The sequence below is a fragment of the Pyrus communis genome, chromosome 13 (assembly GCF_041283825.1).
Source record: "Pyrus communis isolate YQ-2024b chromosome 13, ASM4128382v1, whole genome shotgun sequence".
Classification (NCBI taxonomy): Eukaryota; Viridiplantae; Streptophyta; class Magnoliopsida; order Rosales; family Rosaceae; genus Pyrus; species Pyrus communis.
In genome coordinates, this window is record NC_142577.1 from 27,248,682 (window position 1) to 27,272,283 (window position 23,602).

At 35.4% G+C, this 23,602-nt stretch overlaps 2 protein-coding genes and 2 pseudogenes across 3 annotated transcripts; 2 read left to right on the plus strand and 2 right to left on the minus strand.

The window, feature by feature from the left end:
• Window positions 1-3,179: 3,179 nt before the first annotated feature.
• LOC137738090 (exocyst complex component SEC15A-like) lies at window positions 3,180-6,652 on the plus strand. Of its 2 annotated transcripts, XM_068477694.2 has the most exons (3): window positions 3,333-3,455; window positions 3,747-3,804; window positions 4,086-6,652. In XM_068477694.2, exon 3 carries the CDS (start codon window positions 4,090-4,092, stop codon window positions 6,457-6,459), a length of 2,370 nt encoding a protein of 789 aa, XP_068333795.1. In that variant the 5' UTR covers window positions 3,333-3,455; window positions 3,747-3,804; window positions 4,086-4,089; the 3' UTR covers window positions 6,460-6,652. The 2 variants fall into 2 exon arrangements, with proteins under 2 accessions (XP_068333793.1, XP_068333795.1); XM_068477692.2 differs by lacking the exon at window positions 3,747-3,804 and having other exon boundaries at window positions 3,180-3,455.
• Window positions 6,653-7,315: 663 nt separating this feature from the next.
• On the minus strand, window positions 7,316-9,162 carry LOC137736522 (methyltransferase FGSG_00040-like). Its single transcript, XM_068475781.2, has one exon. The coding sequence runs from the start codon at window positions 9,083-9,085 to the stop codon at window positions 7,457-7,459; it is 1,629 nt and encodes a 542-aa protein (XP_068331882.2). The 5' UTR covers window positions 9,086-9,162; the 3' UTR covers window positions 7,316-7,456.
• A 715-nt stretch (window positions 9,163-9,877) lies between these two features.
• LOC148692033 (anaphase-promoting complex subunit 2-like) lies at window positions 9,878-12,479 on the minus strand (annotated as a pseudogene).
• Window positions 12,480-12,578: 99 nt separating this feature from the next.
• LOC137736317 (mitochondrial uncoupling protein 3 pseudogene) lies at window positions 12,579-22,716 on the plus strand (annotated as a pseudogene).
• Window positions 22,717-23,602: the final 886 nt, after the last annotated feature.

Genomic DNA, 23,602 nt, shown 5'->3' on the forward strand with positions numbered 1-23,602 from the left:
CTTTGATTCGATTATTCTTTACGAGATATTATTTAATGTGACCGGTACATAGAGTAGTACATCATATATCATTATATAAATAATATGATATGTGTGTTAAAAAGTTAATAACTTAAAAAATAAATTTTTTATCACTTTTATAAAAACACGTGGTATACTATTCGTATTCCGATTACAATAAAAAAAGATGTGATATCCACACACCCCATTTTTACTTCTCCTACACTTTTTTAGTTTTCAGGCTTCGGATCGGATGAAAAAATTCTTATTTTTGACGACACTTTCTCGAGTATTCTACTTCGGATATTATAAAGATATACTATTTCGGAGTCCCTAAGCATCTAACGGATTTTATTAAGATATACTATTTCAGAGTCCCTAAGCATCTAAATGAAAATTGTGGCTATGACTCCAATTTTAAATCTGCAATTAGTGTTCTTTTGATTCATTAAAATGTGTAGTTATAGGTTTTTTTGTTAATTTCGTTAGAACATCCGTCAAATTAAGAGATGTTGGAAGTACCATTGGTAGAATTGTTTTAAAGCTGATGGATCATTGCTCCAATTGAGTTAAAGTTGAAGAACTATTTCTTCAATTTTTATCATTTAGTTTCCCATATTGCTCCTTCATTTAGCCTCGCGTGCATGATAAGTGACTCATTTCGACGGAAGTTATAATGGATTTGACAAAAATGATCATATTTGTACGTTTTGATAAGTTAAGGGACCAACGATCACAAATTTTTAGTTGAGCCTATTACTTCAATTGGATTAAAGTTGAAAGAACATTGCTTCAAATTTCTTGAACATACATAAGAATTTTTAAATGTCACGTGAATGGCATGTTTGGTTTCTTAAGATTCCAGGAGGATCATCGATAGATCCTCTAATCACATCCGTTCATCGTACATCGTGTATTCAGAAATCATTGTAATTTTTTTAATTTAAAATTGAATATAAACAATACTTGATAAAAACTGATCGTACGATGTAGGATGAACGAATATAATTGGAAGATTTCCGAATGATTCGGCAAGGATCCTCACTCCTCAAGATTAACGTTAAACTGACCACGTGGCAGGAATGTTTTGAGCTAATCTCATGAGCATTTCAACGAGATAAATTAAATAGTCTATTTTGGCTCGTTTCCATTAAGCATGCAAGGGGAGGGGGTAGTTGGTGCCAGGTGGATTGTATTATTATGAGTAAAATAATGACTAATGAGAACTTATTAATCATAACCGTGATTAGTTGGCATCATAATCCTCTATGTATATTTTTTGTATTGAAAATATTAGAGGATAACGATGGACGAGGCATGTGTAACTCCATTTATTCAAAAGGTATAAGTGGTATTGAGAATAAAAATAGGTGTTATATATTGCTATTTATTTTGTCAATTTATCGATGTGAGATTTGCAACTATCATTATAAAACCGTAACGTTGTATCAAGTTTTTACAATCAAAGAATTATTAGCGTGGATGGGATGATGATTTCGATCGTGAGACATTGTCAACATTGAAAAAATAGATGTTAATATAACAAGAGCTTGTTCGTAATTAACTTAAACAAAGTAAATCAGGTAATGATGCGTACATATAAATATATAATATACATTCCGTGAGAGAAAGAAACTTAGATTTGGGAGCGACAAAAGACGAGTGCGAGAGTAACATAAGCAGAGATTTGTGCGAGAAAGAAGCAGAAACGGAAGGAAAAAACGAGAAGATGTAGTCGAAGCAGACGCTTGGATGACGATGGACTTATGGCCAACATGGACAAATGCGTCATTTTACTGTGCCAAGGAGGAGAAACAACAGGGGCGTGCAGTTTGTTGAGGTCCCATTTTCGTCATTTACTGCTGGTGAACATTGGTTTTTGAACTGAATTTTAGTATATTGATAATATACTAAACACGTGTGTTGTGGGTTTTAGGTTTGATGAGGTAATTAAGCCATGGCTTGTGCATGGCATATGCAACTAAAACTTGAATAAACTATTGGTCTCTCATTAGTTTTCTTTGGTTGGTGGCTAATGACTTTTGACGAACCATGTCACATCCATTTTGTAATCTAGCCATAAGCATAATTAAGCTCCATAAACTTTGGGATTTAGGTTTATCCAAAACTTTTATGATTATGTTAAGCATTTTGTAATAAAACAAGCCAAGAGGAGTCACCAACTTAGAGAATGGATAAAGTGCGCTCGCGCCTATCCCATAATATAAATGTTTTTGCGAAGCACTTGGGCCAGTGCTCTACTAATTGTACTAGTTGCATAACCCGACATCAAGCCATGTGAAGGAATCAGTGCAATTAAAAGTGAAACTATTCAATATAAATTATAACTTATCTTGTGAAGTTTTCGATATGAGACTTTGTTCTTCAACACGAAACCTCCTTATTCCTTAGCGGAACACAATCACTAAGCCAATCGTTGAACTATTCTCTTGACTTGTTACACTTGCACCCATTTGTGCACTTGTGTAATACACTTACACAAGTCAGGATCAAGAGACCAAGATTTCAGATTAGTTTGGAACCACTTCTTAGATTAGTATTGGATTTTTAACTGTTAGTTTTAAGATCATTTACGTCATTATCGTTAGACGATCATACGAAGAAATAGAGTGAACTTTTTTCAAGACAAGTCATATAAAAGGAGGAGAGTTCAAATACAAAATCTCACGTAGTGTATACTTTTTAATTATTTGTGTGGAGAGTGCTTTTAAGTTGACTGAAAACGTTTTTAGTAAAAAAAATTTTAAAGCTAATTTTTAGTAATAATCTAAGTAGATCTTGAAAAAGCATTTGAAAGATCTTTTTTACAAGAAGCACATATGTGATTCTTTTTTTAAAAAAATACTTGAAATGCTTTTAAAATCTAAAATCAATTTTACTAAAAATATTTTTACTTATTTTAAAAACACTTCTAAATGGAATGAAAAAAATGATTTAGTGAAATACTGCTACAAGAGAAATGTAGCAGCTGCATAGAAAGGGTCAAATGACATTGTAGTCCTTGAAAATTTTCATCTTTTTAACTTTTGTGTAAGGGTAAAATAAACATTTGAACCCAGCAGAGAATTGAGGTTGTTCAAATGGGAGTGGGACCCAGAAAGGGTGGGCCCGTCTTCTCTTTCACTCGCCAATAAGAAACCGAGTGCGCGAAAATCTCCATGGACGAAAGAGTCCGGCCTCCGCCTCACTCGCATAGGCAGCATCGCAAAAAGATGAAAAAAGTTAAAAACTTTGTTGCGGAATGCCAAATACCCAGCTCGAACAATTGCACGCAGAAAAGCATAATCCATTTCGAAATGGAAAATAAACAACAGAATAAACAGGAAAAGTAAAGGCTTTTCGTTTTTTTTTTTTTTTTTTTCAAATAATTCCATTGGAATAATCGCATTTTCTCTTTAGATTTGGAGGAAGAAGAAAATAAACAGCTTCTCTCTGTAAGTTATCCCTTTTAACAATCAAAGCTTTCGCATTTTGTCGAAAATACATCTGGGTTTTTTATTCTATGTTTTTTCCTTCTGTTTTTTGAATTGATCGATTGAATTCTTGGTTTGTTTCCTTTTCTGGGTTGTTTTTATCTTGCTTTTTCTTACTGATGTTTCAATTTTCCACCATTTTTAGGCTGTGAAGGCGTAAATAATGCCGATATTAGTGTGATTTAGAATGCTCCTCTAACATATTAAGAGAAAAAGTTTCCATTTTTATTGATTTTTTTGTTGTTTTTTCAGGTGCATTTCGCCCCCAAATTCTCCTTTTTTGCTGATTATTTTTCTGAGCAGTAAATGGGTAACTTAATTAGGGTTAATTGGGTTATAGGCAAATATTTTCGCCTTCTTCGGGCAACCCACCTGGATTTTTTCTAAGAATGTGCATTGTAATCCCCTTAATCTGTTATGGATATGTATGTATTAGGTTATGAGAAATGATTATGTTCTGTTTTAATTAGGATGAGTAAGGTATAAATTTGCTTGTGTGTTTTGTTCAGCTTAAATTTTTAGTTAATTTTGTTCTCGTTGTGTGTAATTTGATTTAAAAGTGTTTTGTTTGTTTTTTGTTGTTTCTTTCAGAATAATGGAGTCAAAAGCGAGGAGAAGAATTCCTACAGAGAATGGGGATACTGGTGAGGACTTGGTTCTTGCTACATTGATTGGGAATGGAGATGACCTGGGTCCTATTGTCCGGCATGCATTTGAGATGGGGAGGCCAGAATCACTCCTCCACCAGCTCAAGCATGTTGTAAAAAAGAAGGAAGTCGAAATTGAGGAGCTCTGCAAGACTCATTATGAGGAATTCATTCTTGCAGTTGATGAGCTTCGTGGTGTGTTGGTTGACGCCGAAGAGCTCAAAGGCCAGCTCTCTAGTGATAATTTCAAGTTGCAAGAGGTCGGGAGCGCTTTGCTGATTAAACTCGAGGAGCTTCTTGAATCTTATTCAATAAAAAAGAATGTGACGGAAGCTATCAAAATGTCCAAGAACTGTGTACAGGTGTTGGAGCTCTGTGTTAAGTTTAATAAGCACATTTCCGAAGGCCAGTTTTACCCGGCATTGAAGACTTTGGATTTGATTGAGAAAAATTACTTGCAGAATATTCCTGTTAGGACACTAAGAATGGTCATAGAGAAGAGAATTCCGATCATTAAATTGCACATTGAGAAGAAAGTAACCAGTCAATTCAATGAATGGCTGGTTCACATAAGGAGTTCTGCAAAGGATATTGGACAAACCGCAATAGGCCATGCTGCATCTGCCCGTCAGAAGGCTGAGGAAATTCTCGAACTCCAAAGGGTAGTTGAGGAGCAGAATATTTCGGGGCTGGGAGATTTCGCATATACTTTGGATGTTGAAGAGATTGTTGAAGAATCTATTTTGAAGGTTGATTTGACTCCTCTATACAGGGCATATCACATCCAAAGTTGCCTTGGAATCCAAGAGCAGTTTTGGGAATATTACTACAGAAATCGATTGTTGCAGCTTAATTCGGACTTGCAGATCTCTTCAGCACAGCCTTTTGTTGAATCCTACCAAACTTTTTTGGCTCAAATTGCTGGATACTTCATAGTGGAGGATCGTGTATTGAGGACTGCTGGGGGCCTGCTGTTAGCCGAGCAAGTTGAAACAATGTGGGACACAGCTTTAGCGAAAATGAAATCTCTGGTAGAGGAACAATTCTCCCTTATGAATTCTGCAACCCATCTTCTTTTGGTAAAGGATTATGTGACTCTTCTTGGCTCTACTCTTAGACAATATGGATATGAAGTGGGACCACTTCTTGAGACGCTTGACAAGAGCCGAAAGAAATACCACGAGCTTCTTTCAGAAGAGTGTCGGAAACAAATCGCAAATGTTATTGCCAATGATACCTATGAGCAGATGGTCTTGAAAAAGGACACTGACTACGAAAGTAATGTCCTGTCATTCAATCTCCAGACATCAGATATAATACCGGCTTTTCCATATATTGCACCATTCTCCTCTGCAGTACCTGATACCTGCCGAATTGTCAGATCATTCATCAAAGGGTCTGTTGATTACTTGTCTCATGGGGCACATACTAATTATTATGATGTTGTGAGGAAGTATCTGGACAAACTCTTGATTGATGTGTTAAATGAGGTGATACTTAATACAATTCAAAGCGGTAACATTGGTGTCTCTCAAGCGATGCAGATTGCTGCAAACATATCGGTACTTGAAAGAGCTTGTGACTATTTTCTTCGTCATGCAGCCCAACTATGTCGGATCCCAATCCGTTCAGTTGAGAGGCCTCAAGCTAGTTTAACTGCTAAGGTGGTTCTAAAGACTTCAAGGGATGAAGCTTATCTTGCTTTGCTGAAGTTTGTAAACACTAAGTTGGATGAGTTCATGGCACTTACAGAGAATATCAATTGGACTATGGAGGAAATGCCACAGAATGGAAATGAGTGTATAAATGAAGTTGTTATTTACCTCGATACTCTTATGTCGACAGCACAACAAATTTTACCTTTGGATGCTTTATACAAGGTCGGAAGTGGGGCTCTCGAACACATTTCTAACACTATAGTGTCGACTTTTCTAAGTGATAGCGTCAAGAGGTTCAATGCTAATGCAGTTATGGGTATCAACTACGATTTGAAGATGTTGGAGAATTTTGCAGACGAGAGGTTTCACAGTACCGGCTTGAGCGAAATTTACAAAGAAGGTAGTTTTAGAGGTTGCTTGATAGAAGCACGACAACTGATAAACCTTTTGTCAAGCAGTCAGCCAGAGAACTTCATGAATCCCGTGATAAGGGAGAAAAACTACAATGCTTTGGATTATAAAAAGGTGGCTAGTATCTGCGAGAAATTCAAGGATTCTGCTGATGGTATTTTTGGGAGCCTTTCGAACAGGAATACCAAGCAAAGTGCTCGTAAGAAATCAATTGATACGCTTAAGAAAAGATTGAAGGACTTCAACTGAGGCTTGATAAACCTTTCTCCATTCTGCATTAGAACAAAGAGATTTCTTTTTCATTGATTATTAATATAATTTTTCCCAGTGCTCTCTTTTGTTTCTGTTTAGAATGAATGGGATTTTTCTAATATTTCTTGCCAAGTTATGTTCGTATAATAACGTTCACTTGTTCCAGTTATTTGAAAGTTTTGTTTCGTTTTACATTAGAACGATGCTTCTACGTTCCCATAGTATAAGAGATATATCCAATTTGTTTGTAGGTGCATTATGAACTAGAGCTCTTTGTCATACATAAATGTTATTGATTGCGGAAGATGCTGCATTTCGGGTTTTCAGTGTTGGGAGACCATGTTGTTATGAATTTCAACGTTGGCCTCTTGTTGGCTTTAGTCTATTTGGTGTTTTACGCCTGTCTGGATGCGAAAGCTGGCTCCTTGGCTGCTCTGCTCTGCGTAATTTGCTGGGCTGCTAGCTGCTTTACGCCTGTCTGGAAGGTAATTTCTGGAATTCTTTCTTCTGTTGGAGGTAGTTTTGATGGATGTTAGCATGACCTTTATGACTTGGCAATCATTAGGAGTCTGTTTTCTTGTTGCTACATATTCTGCAAAGCTTTCTTCGGCTTCGGGCTGTATCCCTGGTTTCATGCAATTTTTCGAGCCAGAACAGGATTGATGATGAAAGACCAGAGGAGAAGGAGGAGGAGAAGAAGAAGAAGAAGAAGAAGAAACTGATCTCCTGATCTACATTTCGATCTGGTTTTCCGGGGTGTTTATTTGCTGTAAAAGCAATTCCAAAGCTATTTTCTAGTATATTAGCTTCAAGCCACGCACCATTGACGAAAATGTCGTCATCTGCTCCCAAATTGGAGTAGTTCAAAATATCGACTTGTTGAAAAATAAAAAAATTGCATTGGTTGAACAAGAAATCAGATCATCAGTGGATTATTTGCTAATACAAGAAAATATAAAGATTGAAAATTTAGGCTATTAGTTAATAGCTTTAATTAAAGAATGCCTAAACCAAGAAGAGTCTTCATTGCTTGCTTTTTCACTACTTTCCCATACACCCCTCTTCCCAACTTCATAGCTCTCTCCATTTCCACCATTCCTCCACCACGTCTCTTCAACTTCTCCGCCACCATCTTCAGCACCCTCTCGTCACTTCCCACCGCTTCCACAACGCTATCAACCACCGTCTCCATTGGCGGTATGCGTCTTGCCCACCCCTTTGCCGACTTCTCTGAGTCATAAGCCTGAGAGCATGCTTCCCAAAACGATGCTCTCAAGTACCCTTTCTCCCTTTCCTTCACCATCCACCTCCTCATGCCTTCCTCCAGCTTGTAAACTGCTGCGCCGGCATCCATCCCTCTTTCGAGACCCATCTCAATCTCTCTCAAGTCTTCTCTAGAATACAGTTTCTCCTCAAACTTGCACCTCTTGCAGTTACATCTAAAACCCCATGTCTTGCTACCTTCGTTGCGCTTTTCCAACGATGAAAGCACATCAAAATATGCAAATGTTATCTCCTCCCCGGCCTTGACATCTCTAGAAGCATGAACCATTACATAATCTCCTATATGCATACGTCTTGCATTCGGAACACATGAATGGTTGATGAATGAAGCCAGCACCCACAGCCCAACACCGTAGTAATCGTTGTTCTTCCCCAAAACCTTGGAAGAAATTGCATCCTCAACCAGTGAATTGACATCCAATATGCTCAACATCCTGCTCGCATCATGCTCATTCTCATTATGGTAGCCGCCATTGTGCTCCGCCTCGGGCTTAAAGCGATTGATCTCAGGGACCTCAAGCTCATCCTCATCTTCCCCACTCGACAATGTACTAATCAAATTGCGGATTCTCGAACATTTAGCCACGGAATGCATCACTTTTTCAGTGAAGTTCTTCCACATGACCAATTGTGTATTCTCATCCAAATCTTGACCAGGAAAAATTCCTCTCTCTGTAGCAACCGCTTTCGTGACCAGCACCAAAGTTCCGGCGTCAATGTTCTTCGTCACAAACAGTCCACGCCCTCTAATCTCCGATTTCTTGATCTGCACTGCACCAATGTACTCAGCCGGTTCCAGAGGCTTCCCACGAAACCCGTTAACAACCCATTCAGAGAGATCAAAGGCTCCAGTTCTCGACATCAGCTCGAGCTTCTTGGACTTCTGCAAGTACCCATCGAGGTCCACAGAGCTCCCGTTAGCCTGCGGGTCGAGCTGAGCTGTTCGAAAGTAGTCCAGCGCCATGGAATACCTGTTCAGATTCAGCAAGATCTTGCCTTTGCAGACAAGAGTCTTGAAATGGGCCCTCTCGATTTCCAATGCCCGATCGCAATCCCTCAATGCTTCAGCGAAATCTCGGAGCCTGGATCGCGCTTCGGCCCGGTTGGAGAGGGCAAGGCAGAGGGATTTTCGGAGCTTGGGCAGATGATCGGGGTCGGGGTTTTGAGGGAAATTTGAGATGTGGGATTGGCAGAGGGTGATGAAGTGAGAGTATGCTTGTACGGACTCCTGCCATTCTTCTCGGAGGAGGAGCTCCGTGGCTTTGGACCGGAGCTGCTGCAGTTGCTCTTCTGCTGTCGCCATTGCCAGTTGATCCTGCTGTTGAGCTTCTTCTCTCATCTATCTGAATTTCGGTTCTTTTTTTTTTTTGGGTGAGGGTTTCGTTTCGATGTAGTTTTTGAATTTGGGATTATGTAACGGTCACATTGCCTTTTTTTATTCTGCATTTTTTGTAACGTTAAACGGATATGTCGGTCTTGACCAGGTCGTAAAATATAGCCAGCAAAAGAAGCAGAACGTCGTTAAGATTGCAAACGGAAACTTTTATTATAATTAAGGTGAGGAAAGGATTGGAAACTAGTATGGGGGAAATAAGAGTTTTGAACTCGGGATACAAGATATTCAACATCCTATCTACTAAAATATTGAACCATATGTAAAAAAAAAAAAATTTTGTTTTTTTTGAAAAGCGATATTATCTAAACTAAAATATTAACAATAATGTTGTTCAAATTCGCATTTGGCAAGACTTGAACTTTAGATATCTCACTTATAAGTACAGAGGAATACCACTAAACCGTAGTACTAAGTTAGTGACTTTAATTTATTACTAAAGGTAAGTGGAGGGTTTGAAACTGTTACAAAAATTTAGTGGAGGGGTAGTTTCGAATCTAAGATGCATAGGTGGAAACGCAACACCCTATCCCTTAGGATGTTGGACCACATGCAAAAATGTTTGATCTCAAACGAAAAATTATTGGTGCGAACGACTAAACCACATATCCTCCCGCGCATGCACAAAATACTTGGCTTGGGGTTGGGTTGCCGCCGTCCCCAAACCGGAGCAAGGAGAGGCGGCTAGGAGGGTTTCATTTTTTCTGAATACATTGCAATTCTGTTTAGTAATTCCTTTTACATGAAGTGCATTCCATCTCTTAGTTCTAACTACTCGTCGGAGACTAGACCCGGTAAGAAACTCTGTAGCTGCAGGAGAGTCTTGTCGTAAGGTGGATCCGCTATGCAGAACATCTGCAGGAATGTGTATGGAGATAAATTAGAAACAGCTTTGCAGAAACAAATTATCCAGCACTATTTTAGAAGATAGTATCATAAGCGACAATTTCGCCCTCTTACTTTAACGAAAAGATCTCGGTACTGTTTACTTTAACAAAAAATATATTTTTACACTAAAAAGTCAATCATGGTACTGTTCACTTAAAACTCAAAGTTTTCAAACATATTTTATTAACTTTCCTTTAGTTTTTCGTCAGAAATATTTTAACAAGGCCCTAATATTACAGATGAAAACACATTCGGGGAAGCGAGATTAGCAATCTCGAACACATCATACCTCATACACAGTCATTCCCTTGCGCAGTTGATCCTCTACGGAAGCTACAGAGCTCTCTCCCTCCTCATCACCAGCTACAAGATCCACAATGCTCCCATTGTTATCACCCTTTTTACCAGTGTAAACACGTGGTCTTCAGAATCTGCTCTGCTCCAAGCGATTTTGCAAGATTTCCCTTCAGTAGGAAAAAAGAGACTAGTGTATGAACTTTCCTCTTGACTTCCAAATCTCAAAACTTCAATCGGTAACAGGTACGAATCCATCTAAACAAACCACTGGTGCGGCATCCAGAGTTTCTAATACTCTCACTCTATCTATTTTTGTATTGAATGACGAGAAGTAAATTATGAAACATGAAAGCATGAGTTTATCAAGCATACCTTGCTTATCCAGAAATTAACCCTGCGATTAAGTACGTCTACTGGAACCCAAATTGCAGCTGCAAGATCCTTAGAAGTCCAGCTGAAAGTAGAAAATATAAATATAGCAAAAAGTAGGTAACGAATGCATTATAATTGCTGCTTGTACGGAAGCAACCATGAATTGCACTGCTCTTCGTCAAATTGCAACTCCAACTAAAACAACACCAACCACCATGCATGTTGTTAACGTCGATTCAGTGATTCAGAAAATAAAGAAACAGTAAGCAGGTCAAAAAACTCCTAATAGGAAAGGGCATGAAATGACATTATGCAATCACCGTACCTTGACAGTACCAAGACTTTTCTTCCATAGTAGCTTACGAGGTGTCTTGATTTCATTAAACCTCTTTGCATAATCAGATAGTAGTTTGTCAACAGGCCCAGGTACATTGAGGGACTCATCCTGAAATTTAAAATCACTTTGGTCCCTGAGATTGAAAATCAATAGAAATGGTCTTTGAGATTGTCCACTATCCATCATTTTGGTCCTTCCGCTAAGTGTTGCGGAGCCCTTGGCCGGAAGTTTGTACAATTTTCAAAGCTTCGTAACTCAATCGTTTCTTAACCAAATTCGACCCATAATATATCAAAATGAAGATAGTAAAGTGTACAACAAGATTATACCTATTTGGAATCCCAATGGTTGCCGGTGATGGCCAGAACATAGACTCAAAGGTGACTGGTCCGCGGGAAAAATGGAAAACTCGCCGGAAACTAGGTAAACTTTAAATGTTCATAACTTCTTCAATACTCAACGAAATCGAGTAATTCAAAAACAAAAATCATACTTCTCAATGAGATGAAGAGAATGGTACCTTTATTGATAGCTAAATATCAGTGGTTTGGCTGGAACACGGCTCAAAATTAGCTATCTTGGTCTCAAGTTAGCCAATTTCAAGCCGTTTTCCAGCCATACCACGGCGAGTTAGCCATCGAAAAAGGTACCATTGTCTTTGTCTCGTCGAGAAGTATGCTTTTCATTTTTTAATCACTTGATTTTGTTGAGTGTTGAAGAAGTTATGAATGTTTTAAGTTTGCTCAGTTTCCGGCGAGTTTTCTAGTTTTTTCACGGACCAATCACATTTCAGGCTATTTTTCAGCTATCTCCAGCAACCATTGAGCTTCCAAATAAGTATAATCTTTTTGTACACTTTCCTATCTTCATTTTGATATATTATGGGTTAAATTTGGTTAAGAAATGATTAAGTTACAAAGTTTTAAAAATTACCCAAACTTCCGGCAAGAGCTCCAGGACACTTAACGGAGTTTTTAATGGAAGGACCAAAATGATGGATAGTAGACAATTTCAGGGAGCAAAATGATGTGTTATGCAAATCTTAGGGACCATTTTGGCTATTTAACCTATAAAGATATTTCAAATCCCTCTATCAAAAATTTCAAATAAATGATATTACCAAGGAAACAATTCATTACCTGGATTTGAGGCCAGAAATTTGAAGAGATGCTTGTAGCATCAAAATTGTCCATGGAAACCCCTTCATCTCCCAGTTCAGTTCCTAAGAAATCCACCCGAATTTAGTGGAATCAATAAAATAACTAGTCATCTGTTAATGCTGCAAAGAAAAATCCCAAAACCATCACCCCTAGGTGAAACATAAAATTTAAAGAAACCTATTTGAGATGGCTGAGCTGTGGTTGCTTTAATATTGCTGTTATTCCTCTCAGAATCAATCAGATCATTCGGCATAATTTCGCATTTCTGCATGCTGCTCTCTCCAAAATGTATCTATAGAATGATTACACAATACGTACATTAAGGTAGACAGTTTGAAGTAATTGAGTAGGCTAATTGATTTTATTTCGTTTTAAATTCTGTAAATGCTTCGGAAGTAATGGTATATACTTCTGTTTACTGCTAGTAGTGCAGTTGGTGGCAAGCCCTGCAGATCTTGTTAAGGTAAGGATGCAAGCAGGCTAGGTATTCGGGGTGTTTCGATGTTTTGAACAAGATCGTACGAGTAGAAGGCTTTGGGGGACTTTGGAAAGCGGTTTTCCCTAATGTCCAAAGAGCATTCTTGGTGAACATGGGACAATTGGCTTGTTATGATCAGCAGAACGTTTTGTATTCGAAAATGGGGTTTCTGAGGACAACATATCCACCCATACTTTGGCGTCGATCACGTAAGGCCTTCTGGCAACTTCTTTGAGTTGTCCAGCCGATGTGGTAAAAGACGAGAATGATGAATCAGTGGCGGAGCAAGGAAGGGAAGATTATGTATAACAATTCGTACGATTGTCTGGTGAAGACCGTCAAAGTTGAAGGTTGAAGAGCACTGTGGAAAGGGTTCTTTCCTCCTCGGTCCTAGGCAATTCGTGTTATGGGTCTAGTATGAGAAGTTTCGACAAATTGCAGGATTCTCTTTTTCTAAACACTCTTTTTATCTGAAATTGATTCGAATTCGTATGCGAAGTATAAGTATCATTTCTCTCCTTACAAAATTTCGCCTTTATTGTCACATAAGGAATCAAAATAGAATTTGTCCTTACGTTAAAATCGGTTATATATCTCATACGTGAACAATTAGGTATAAGATAACTGTGGGGTATGATTATCACATACCTAAACAGCCACGTATCATATAGTTCATGACCTTGATTCATGTGTGTACGTAGTACCACCTAAGGAATCAGAAAAATAAGTAACACAGATTAAAAACTTGTAATCGGCACCTAAACAATCATGTGTCATTTCGATTAGGAAGGGGTGGTTTATTTCATTTTTCTTTTGTCACAGAAGGGTAGTTTACCTTATACTTAAACAACCTAGTATCATTCCCATTTATTACTTTCTGATTCCAATTTATTATCATCCCATACATATAATCCACTGTTCTTCCCATTGATTCTTCAAACTAAATCAACTGAAAGGTTAGAAAGATCATAGATGAAGAAGCAAAAGCAACCAACCATCATTAACCGTTGTTATTGCCGACAGCCAAAGTAAACATGTAATGAGAAATAGAACCACCATTCATTACTTTGCTCACCTGCTCACCAGAACTATTGTGACATTACTCATCACTCTTTTTCTTCCCGCACGTGTGCAAAAGAATAGAGAGAGTAAACGGAAATCACTTCCCATAACTTATAAAATTTCATTGTAATGTCCTCCAAGCTCATCCCTTAACCAATAAAAAGAACTTGCCGTTGGAAAGATACATCATACATACGTAGAGTATTCATATATACAAGTTCTTTAAGCAAAGAGATATATATATATATATATATATATATATATATATATATATATTTTTTTTTTTTTTTTTTCTTTCAAAGAATGGAGATTAGGTGTGTGAGACCCACTCCACAACAAACTTCAACAGTCTAAACCGTCTATTTTGTAAGTCTCGATTCATACATCATCCTTGAAAAAAATTCAATTCAATTTGAATTCATTTGCCCATTAAATTATTACGATGAAATTTTAATATTTCTTAAAACATAGTTTTCGTCAACTTCTTTGAACTCAATTAGATACCTTAAATATTTCCGATTTGACTAATATTTGGCAAGAATGATATATGAGGTGTGATGACTAGATATTATATTATGTATTTTACCCTAATCTTAGTATTAATTTATTAGTTATTTTATAAGAATTTTGATACTTTGAATTATATTTCTAATGTAGGACATTCGACTTCCTCTTAAGCAAAAAGTGGCCAACCGGATGAATTTTGGAGTGATTTCAATTGGAGGATATTCGTGTGTCTCTGAACTTATTCATGTCAAAGTTTCAGATTTTGTACCATGCGGTTTATTTATGGTAATGAAATAAAGGAGCAACGCCCAATGCTGTCAAAGTGACGTTTGAGGCTTATTTGGGCTTTTTAAAGTCCAAGATGATGTCTTGTGGGTTCAAAGCCTTCTGCAATTATGTTCGGCACATCTCAAGCTTTAATTCATGTTGCTTTAGGCCTGTTTTGAAGCCCTAAAGATTTAGAAACATGGCTAATTTGTGGCTGGACAGATTTCCCGTATTTGATTAGGATTATGTTTCCTAGTTTCTCTTAACTTATTATGTTTCCTAGTTTTTAGAAGACCTTTTCTTGTAAGTATTTTAATTGTATAGTTGTATAAATAAGACTTTTTGATCATTAGGGTTTTTGGGGAGAGAAGAGAAGAACACATAAATTTTGGAGAACATTGCTAGGCTTTGAAGATTTATATTTCAAGGTGTTTTCTATCATTTTTATATTTTTCAATAAAATTCCTTTTGTTTTATGATTGTTCGTAACTAATTCTTTTTTTGCTAGGGCGAGGCCATGAGCCTTAGTAAGAATATGTAGTTTCTTTTTAATTTGCTTATGATATTATGCATGCAGTTTTGAATTATTAATCACCGGTTTAAGCTATCTAATTGTCTTGATGCTTGATCACCATGAGGATGTTTAGAAAAGTAATTTGATGCAATTTTGGTTGGAGGTCGGTTCCTGAAATTGATGAAGGCTTCTTGTGGTTCATATATGCAAGTTCACTTAAAATAAATACCACGTCTTAAGGGTTGCATGGCCTTTCAAAAGGTTTCACAAAGCTTAATGAGTCTTGCATGTTTAGATTTAATCTGAATATCACAGACAGATTGCATGTTTGATATATGCTCTATGTTGGGGTTCCAAGTAGACATATATTAAGAAAACCTAACCTTCAAATATTCATGTGTAAGTCATAAGTAATTAGAAGAACGACATAGGATTGTTAAGATGATGACGGAATCCTAGTGCTTTCAAAATTTAATTTTTAAAAGCTATTTTCTTTTAGTTTATGTTATTTTACCAATTTATTTAATTATTTCTCTTAAATTCGTTTTTATTATTTGAAATCACAAAATCAATTTTTTTCAAAAATTATGTTTTAAGTAATTAATTAAGATTTGATTTGACATAAAATTTTCATTCAATTTCTGTGGAAAATGACCTTACTAGAGCTAACTATATTGCAATTATCTAGTACTTTTGTAAGTATTTTAAGTATTTTTATTCCTACTTTTACACGTAGTAAAAATCCCTATCAAAATACAACTTAAAAAAATAAACAGTTCAAATCGAATTCGATATGATTTGACCCCCCAACAACTCCCACTTTTTAAAAGAAATGGAGAGTCCTTTTCTAAAGTCTGTTCACACGCAAGTTGAGCACAACCGCTACAGTAAATGTATAATTTATTTCCATACAAATAAATCGTTGTAGAGTAATAATATTCATACTATGTTTATATATATCATATTTTTATATCTTTTTAAGTGGCATTTGATGTAGATAACTACATCATTTGAATTAATCAGATTTTTAAATTTAGTTTCTTATTTAATAAACTAATAATTAAGAAAAACTAGTTAATTAAATGATGATTGTGGTATATGAGGAGTCTTTCTCCTTCATTTTGCTTGAGTTTTGCAAATTTTTCAAATAATATGACTGTTCATATCAGATGCTACCTAAGATGGTATAGAAATGTTATACAAAAATATGGTATGAATAACATTACTTATTTTTGTATATTTTAGCACATGCATTAGACGGAAGTAAGTCCACTTGATCCAAAATGTGACGTGTGGCATTGTCCCACAAATGTAAAGTGTGATACATATGGTGGAACATGTACCTACCTTTGGTATATGTTCATAAATGATGTTTCAACGCTATGCGTTATATTCTGCGACAAATAATTATCAATTCTGGCCATTTATATCAACTGTCTGCTTTTTACCCATCACATTTTATGGTAGCTTCTCCTTTTTTGTCAAAGAAAAACGTGCCAAAAATGGGAGAGAGGAAATCCTCAAAGAGGCATTAAGAACTAAAGTTGTACGTGAATTAAATTGCACATGCAAGACATAAGTTGCACGCCAGTTAAACAGTTATTGAATATATCGTGGAGGATACGAAATATTGCTCCCTACAATCATTAAAGATGTGTGGACAACCACATCATTTGAATTCATCATCAACCCAACACCGTTGCTCATTGTCTTGTCCGCTATAACCTGAGTATTGGCACTGCGAATGGTTTGATAGTCCTCCGTTTTTCATCGTTGATCTCCTTTATGAGGGCCTTTCGTAGTTTGGTTTTATACCTTTGTTCTGAGCAGTGGGGAAACCAGGAATCGTCAGGGGGAGGCGCGAAACTTAAACGGGTAAAATATCTCAAAAATGTAGACAACCAAATCTGAGTAGACAATAATAACATTGTTCATAATTTATCGATACAAACTAATGTTCTAAAAGACGTTAGGTACTAGCCGAACGGCGGGCTGGGACGTAGCCTATTGCACTTAATAAATGTACTATATTCTATAAATAAACATTGAACAATACTTATGTTAGTTTTTGAAAAAGGATAACAAAATGTTTACACGTTATTTGGGAGTTTTTTTTATTATTATTAATGAAAAATATTATTTATCTTAAGAAGGAATGAGTTAAACTTCACACCAGGCTAGTCACAATAATGTGGTTCAAATTTATTTTTCATAATAATTGAACTTAAGACTTTTTTACTTACAAGTAAAAAAAATATCACTAAACTGCAGTATCAAGTGATCTGCTATTTAGAAGTTTTAAGTAAATATTTTTATAGGGAATACAATTGAGAAAGAGGAAGATGGTGGAATGGGGAAAATGAAGGAAGAGGGTGGAATGGGGAAAATGAAGAAGATATTAAAACTTAAAAAAAAAAAAAAAAAAAAAAAAGGATATTACAAACAAAAAGTCAGCAAAAGAGAAGATGGTGAAGTTAAAACCGAAATGTGGCGGGCCCAAATTAAAGAGGAAACTGTTAAACAGGGGATATGACTGACGACTGGTCCCTGCTTAAATAATTTATTTATTTTTAATAGAACGACGTCGTCCCAGAAGGATTTTAAAAGAAAAATTTGACCAGGACCAAAACGCCGGCCTGGTTTTTTCAAAAAGAATTAGAACCCTGGGTGCAGCAGTAGGAAAACCCAGAAACAGACAGCATTTCATCATTTCCGGTGGGATCAAAGGGGCGAAACCACCGCTCCAAGATTAGATTTCCGGTTGCGCCTCTGTAGCTTCGCTCTTGGTTCTAAGGACTGCTTTTGTACCTTCTTTCGCTGTGTTTTGAAGTTGGTGTGGCCTCTGCCCTCTAATGATATATCTATCGTTGCTAAAAAATAAAAAACCGCCCTTTATTTAAGGGCACGAGGGGTCTAGATTTCGAAGTTGGTTTTGGAGTTTTGTGAGGTGAACCAGTATAATAGGCTAATTGTGAGTGTATAATCGAAATCAAGTGGTGTAGATTTCAAAATCTTTAAACTTTGGGCACAGAGATTTAGAGTGAATCTGAATTTAATGGGTAGCTACAAGGATAATGTTGAAAGATTTTGTTTTTGTTTATTTTTGTAGGAATTGTTATTAGTACTTCAAAAATCTTATTCTAAAATCTAAATTTTCTATATTAGAAAAGAAAATATATTTATGATGAGTATAGAATAAAATTTTTAAAATGTTAATAACACTTCCTTTTTTTATTTATATCTTTCCAACTTTCTCACCATCCTTCGATCTTTATCCATCTTTATCCATCTTCTTCCCTTTTTTTTTATGGAAGTTTTAACGAAAAACCAACGGTACTGTTCATTTTAATGAAAAATCACATTTTTACACTAAAAAGTCAAACCTGATACTATTCATTTTATTTTTTATTTTATCCTTATCATTAAAATTCAAAGTTTTCAAATTATTTTTATTAGTTTTCCTTTATTTTATTTCATGTGTCTTCATTTCCGAGTACTTACAAGTTAAAAAACTAGCGACCACTTACTAGGATCAGGATCCTCTCCTGATCTAAGGATGAGGATCATCCTGACCAAGCAATGTGGGGCGTTGGATGAAAATCCAACGGTTATAATTATTATAACTTTAAAGGGACCCTCCTGTTTATAGCCGTTGGATTTTCATTCAACGATTCACACTTCTTGATCAGGAGGACCCTCATCCTTAGATCAGGAGAGGATCCTGATCCTACTTACTATTGCATGCTCCAGTTGCATCAACATAAATTGTCTGCCACGCAGTAGTGTCGACGGTCCTAAACGAAAAAGATAAGATGAATCCATCTCAAATAAAACAACAACAACAACAACAAAAAAATGAGGTTGGGTAAATTATTTTTTATCCCATCAACTTTTCGTTCCATTTACATTTGATACTTCTGGCAATTCGTGTTTTGGGTTTAGCATGAGAAGTACCAATATCATACGACCGTTAATCAATTTGTTATATTGATCGTTAAATGATGATTTTAAAAAGTGCAAAGCTCACATTTACTGACAATAATAAAAAAAAAAATTACAACTTTAACTTATTTATCAATTTAAATTTAAAATTAAATTAACATACTTTTCCGGGTTCTTCGTGTTGTTATCAAAACGTTTCTGGGTTCTCTCATTCTTCTTATTTGTCATCTTTTAAGATCTCTCCACTCTCACTCAACGTCGACCAACACCATTGCACCCACAACCATCCCTCTCATCCTCCTCAGAATCTCGTCGTCTCATTTCAACCCACTCAAAACCGCCATGACTTCGAAAACTGCTATGAGATCGAGTTCAATGGCTGATTCATAGTTGGAGAAATTAGGTTTATATCCTTCTTTTTGCTACTGCATTGATTAAAATCTTATTTATTTTCAATTTTTGATCAAAGGCTTTGGATATTAATAACATCATTAATTATTTGAATAATAAAATATTTTTATTTTTAAATATATTCCTTTAGTGTTAAAAATGTTACAATTAGTATATTTATATTTATGGCTAAATTTGTTATCATATATTTTTAGGAAGTTTTAATAAAAAGTCCACGATACTGTTTACTTTAACAAAAAACCATATTTTTATACTAAAAAGTCAATCCTAATACATTTTATATTTTTATACCCTTTATTTTGTCCTTATCATTAAAATTCAAAGTTTTCAAGTCATTTTCATTAGTTTTCCTATATTTTTTTTTTAGTTGGTACCTATTTTTAATTTGTACCAATTTTTTTTTTTTTCATTTTTAATTTGTACTCATATATTAGTTTCTTTTTGTGCCCATATTTTATAAAGTTTTATTTGTGTTTGTACCCATGTGTATACCATCACGTGACATTGTATATTTAATCAATGATAGAAAAATTACATATGGTATATTTATGTTTTATGCCTAAACTTTGTATTACATATTTATATTTTTAGTTTGTACCCACTTTTAATTTGCAACATTTTTTTAAATCTGTAGTATTTTCTTTTTAGTTTTATTTTGTAACCATGTATTAATTTTTTTTAGTGCCTATATTTTTTAAAAATTCATTTGTACTCATAATTTTTTAATCTTTTATTTGTACCCTAATTTATTTATATTGTACCCATTCTTCTTTATTAATGTACCACTTTGTTATGTGTGAAATGTACCAATTTTTTTTGTAAAATGTACCAATTTCTTTTAACACTATGGATACATTCTTTTGCCATTCATTATTTCTTATTTTTACATAGTTTTTATCCATTTATTCAATCAAAATGTTTGAATTTGTTTATTGTAAGCGTTTCTAATAGTATTATAATGCGGGATTTTAAATTTATAGGATTATAAATCTCATAAAATATCAAACAATTAATGTCAAAACTATAACAATATAATTATTAATTGTAATATAATGAGGTGTTCAAAGTCAAGGGATTTTGCTCAAACTTTGAATATCATTAAGGTTTTAATCAAATAATGTTAAAGATTAAAGATCGCATCTAAAGTATTCCTTTTTATAACTTGAGGGTGGTAATTTTATCACCTGAACATAAACTTTTTAACTACTTTACCCCTCATCTTGTGTGTTTGTTAAAAGTTTAGGGGCGGAGCGGCTATTCCATATTAGGATTAGGGCAATATCACAAGTGTCTTTAAGAATTTATAGAAGGGGTTTTAGCTTATTTTTTTGTTTTACAAATCGTCTATTAAAAGAGATTGTCGGCAACGAAACTCGAATTTAAACCCTGATCTAATTAAAAGAACGATCATAACCAACTCAACCAATCCTAGTTAGCCTTGACCCCTCATGTTCAACACCATTGCATAAAGTACTATTTCTGAATGACTTCCTGGAGGTTCTTATATAAGAGTTAATTTTCTCCCTGCACACATGCAGAGTGTTTTTAATGATTATTAATCGTTACGTACGAAGTGTTTTTAATGGCTATAGTCGCTTTCTGGACACATTCATATTTTGGTGAGATAGAAATAAGTGCATTCAAGGCTAGCAGGTCTGCATGCACATTGGACTGGGAACTTTGGGAAGCAAGGCACTAAATGTGTCATTGAGAGTCTCCGGAATCCTCCTTACAACTATTCCGGCAGGTATGGAAGAAAATAGCAGGATTTACTTTATTTTTTTTATTAAATTAATAAGAAATAAGAAAAAAAAATAGATTAAATATTTTGAGATTTTTATTAAAACGATAAATTTGTTACATTATATGTTAGATTAAGGAGCCAACGAGATTCGAACTCACGTTATGATGTAAGGACAACACTTCTCTTCACCATTTTAGTAGAGCTAGGGCCACTTGCAAAGATATTTTGTTCATTTGGAAGTAAATGAATTGCAGTTTCGTCGTAAGCTTAAATATACACACGTGAGCGCTCAAACACTGATTAATTTAGTAATTTAATACTATGTTAATCATTCATCTAGATATGCTTTAAAAGTAATCTCATATCCTAATTGTTCATTTCTTATGTTATATACAATCATAAATTATCTTTTAATGACAGTTTCTCTAGATATGCCATAACTTTATGATAAGTATCCGTAATCCCGAATGCTTGGAATATGGTAAGTTAATTATGAGAAAGTAGCAATTTAGCTAATTTTGCACATTATTGGGGTTTTAATTTTGGAAACTTTAACGAAGAGATTTCGGTACAGTTTACTTTAACGAAAAACCACATTTTTCCACTAAAAAGTCAATCCTGATACTATTCACTTTACCATTTATTTTGTCCTTATCGTTAACACTCAGGATGCGTTTGTTGTACCAGACTATCTCGGATTGGAGTAGCTTCAAGGACTAAGCTGGACTGGCTTAAACTAGACTAAGCTGGACTAACTTAGTGAAGCGTTTGGTGCACTATCGGACTAAACTACAAACTAATTATTTTTTATTATTATTTATTTACTTTTGCGTTTAAAAACAACAAAACAACAAATATTAAAATATTATTTGTAGTTATTTAACTTTTAAAAACCTAATTAATGTTTCATTTGCTGCCTTTACTTTTATTTTAGAAGAACAACCTTTATTTTTTGAAAAACATATGGATATTTTCAAGGAGGCGGATTGTCTGCCTTCCTGTTTCGGTGCCCTTTTCATCCCTTCCTATTTTGTGCGGTCACGGTTAAGCCACGTCAATATTTTTTATAAAGATAATAAGACAAAAAGCAATAGGAATATAAAATGTTGATGTGGCTTAACCGTGACCACACAAAATAAGAAGGGATGAGAAGGGCACCGAAACAAGAAGGCAGACAATCTGCCTCTTATTTCCAAAGAAAATCCTCTATGCCTCTTCATTCCTCTCCACCTTCTGCCTCTTCACTTCCTCTCACAAAATCGGTTGCAAATCTTAAAATCAAAACACATAGCGAGAAAGAGATTGAAGGAGGTGAGGTGCATGTGTGATTGGCTCGAAGGTATAGAAGATGAGGGTTGGATCTGGTTTGGGTTTTCTGAGTGAAATTTTCAAGCTCATCTCACTGCAAATTTTTTTTTGGTTTTCTGGGTTATTTGGGTTCGAATTTTGGGAGTTGGATCTGGTTCTGAAAAGGGAACCTTGGGAAATTTTGTTGCTTTTTTGTTTCGCATTTTGCAGGATCTCGGTTTGAAATGTGTTGTGAGACGCGAGGACGAGGTAGATGGGAGGACAAAGCGGGTAGGAGTGAAGCGGAGTAGAGTGGTCTTAGCAGTCCGCCTAATTTCGGGGGGTCTCGCTAAGACCCTGTAGCGAAGCTGTTAGTTGGACTCAGTCAAGGCGAGTCTCATTAAACGTAGTTCCCGTTTGAAACAAACATCGGATTATAGTCCAATCTAGTCCAAGAAAGTTTAGTGAAGCCAAACAAATGGGCCCTCAAAGTTTTCAAACATTTTTCATTAATTTTCCTTTTAATTTATTGGCACATAGGTTCACATGGGGTTACTGCTAACTGATAATTAGTGTGTAGATTTTGTTTAGGTCAGACGATTTCTCACCTCTAATCAAATGCGTGTTCTACATTGATTATGCATTTACCGCAATGCTAACATTTTACATAAAATAAGCTGAAGCATATACTCTTTTACAAATCCCAACATTTTACAAAAAATTGTCAGCATATGCTTCAGCTTATTTTATGTAAACGAGTATATATATGTGTGTGCGCGCGCGCATGTATACTCTTTGTTAGTGTGTGTGTTTGTGCGCGAGCGCATGTATACTCTTTTACAAATCTTAACATTCAGTTTTCGGTAATCGGATCAAATGAATTAAAAAAAAAATTAATGGATAAAAATTAACAAAGATATGTCTGAAGTAAAAAAGGTGTGTGAATAGCATTACCCTATATATGTGTGTGTGTGTGTGTGTGTGTGTGCAGGCCCTTTAAGAGAACGGGTCCCAATTTTTTTCAAAAAATGAGAATTGGTTGTGGGACCCACTCCACATCGAACTTCAATGATCCGAACCGCCTATTTTATAAGTATTGATTTCTGGATCATCATTGCAAAAATTCAATTCAATCTGAAATTATTTGTCAATTTAATTATTACGATGAAATTTCAATGTTTCTTAGAGAACAAAATG

Coding starts and splice junctions, on each gene's coding strand:
- LOC137736522 (XM_068475781.2), bottom strand. CDS start 9,085: ATGAGAGAAGAAGCTCAACAGCAGGATCAACTGGCAATGGCGACAGCA.
- LOC137738090 (XM_068477692.2), top strand. CDS start 4,090: ATGGAGTCAAAAGCGAGGAGAAGAATTCCTACAGAGAATGGGGATACT.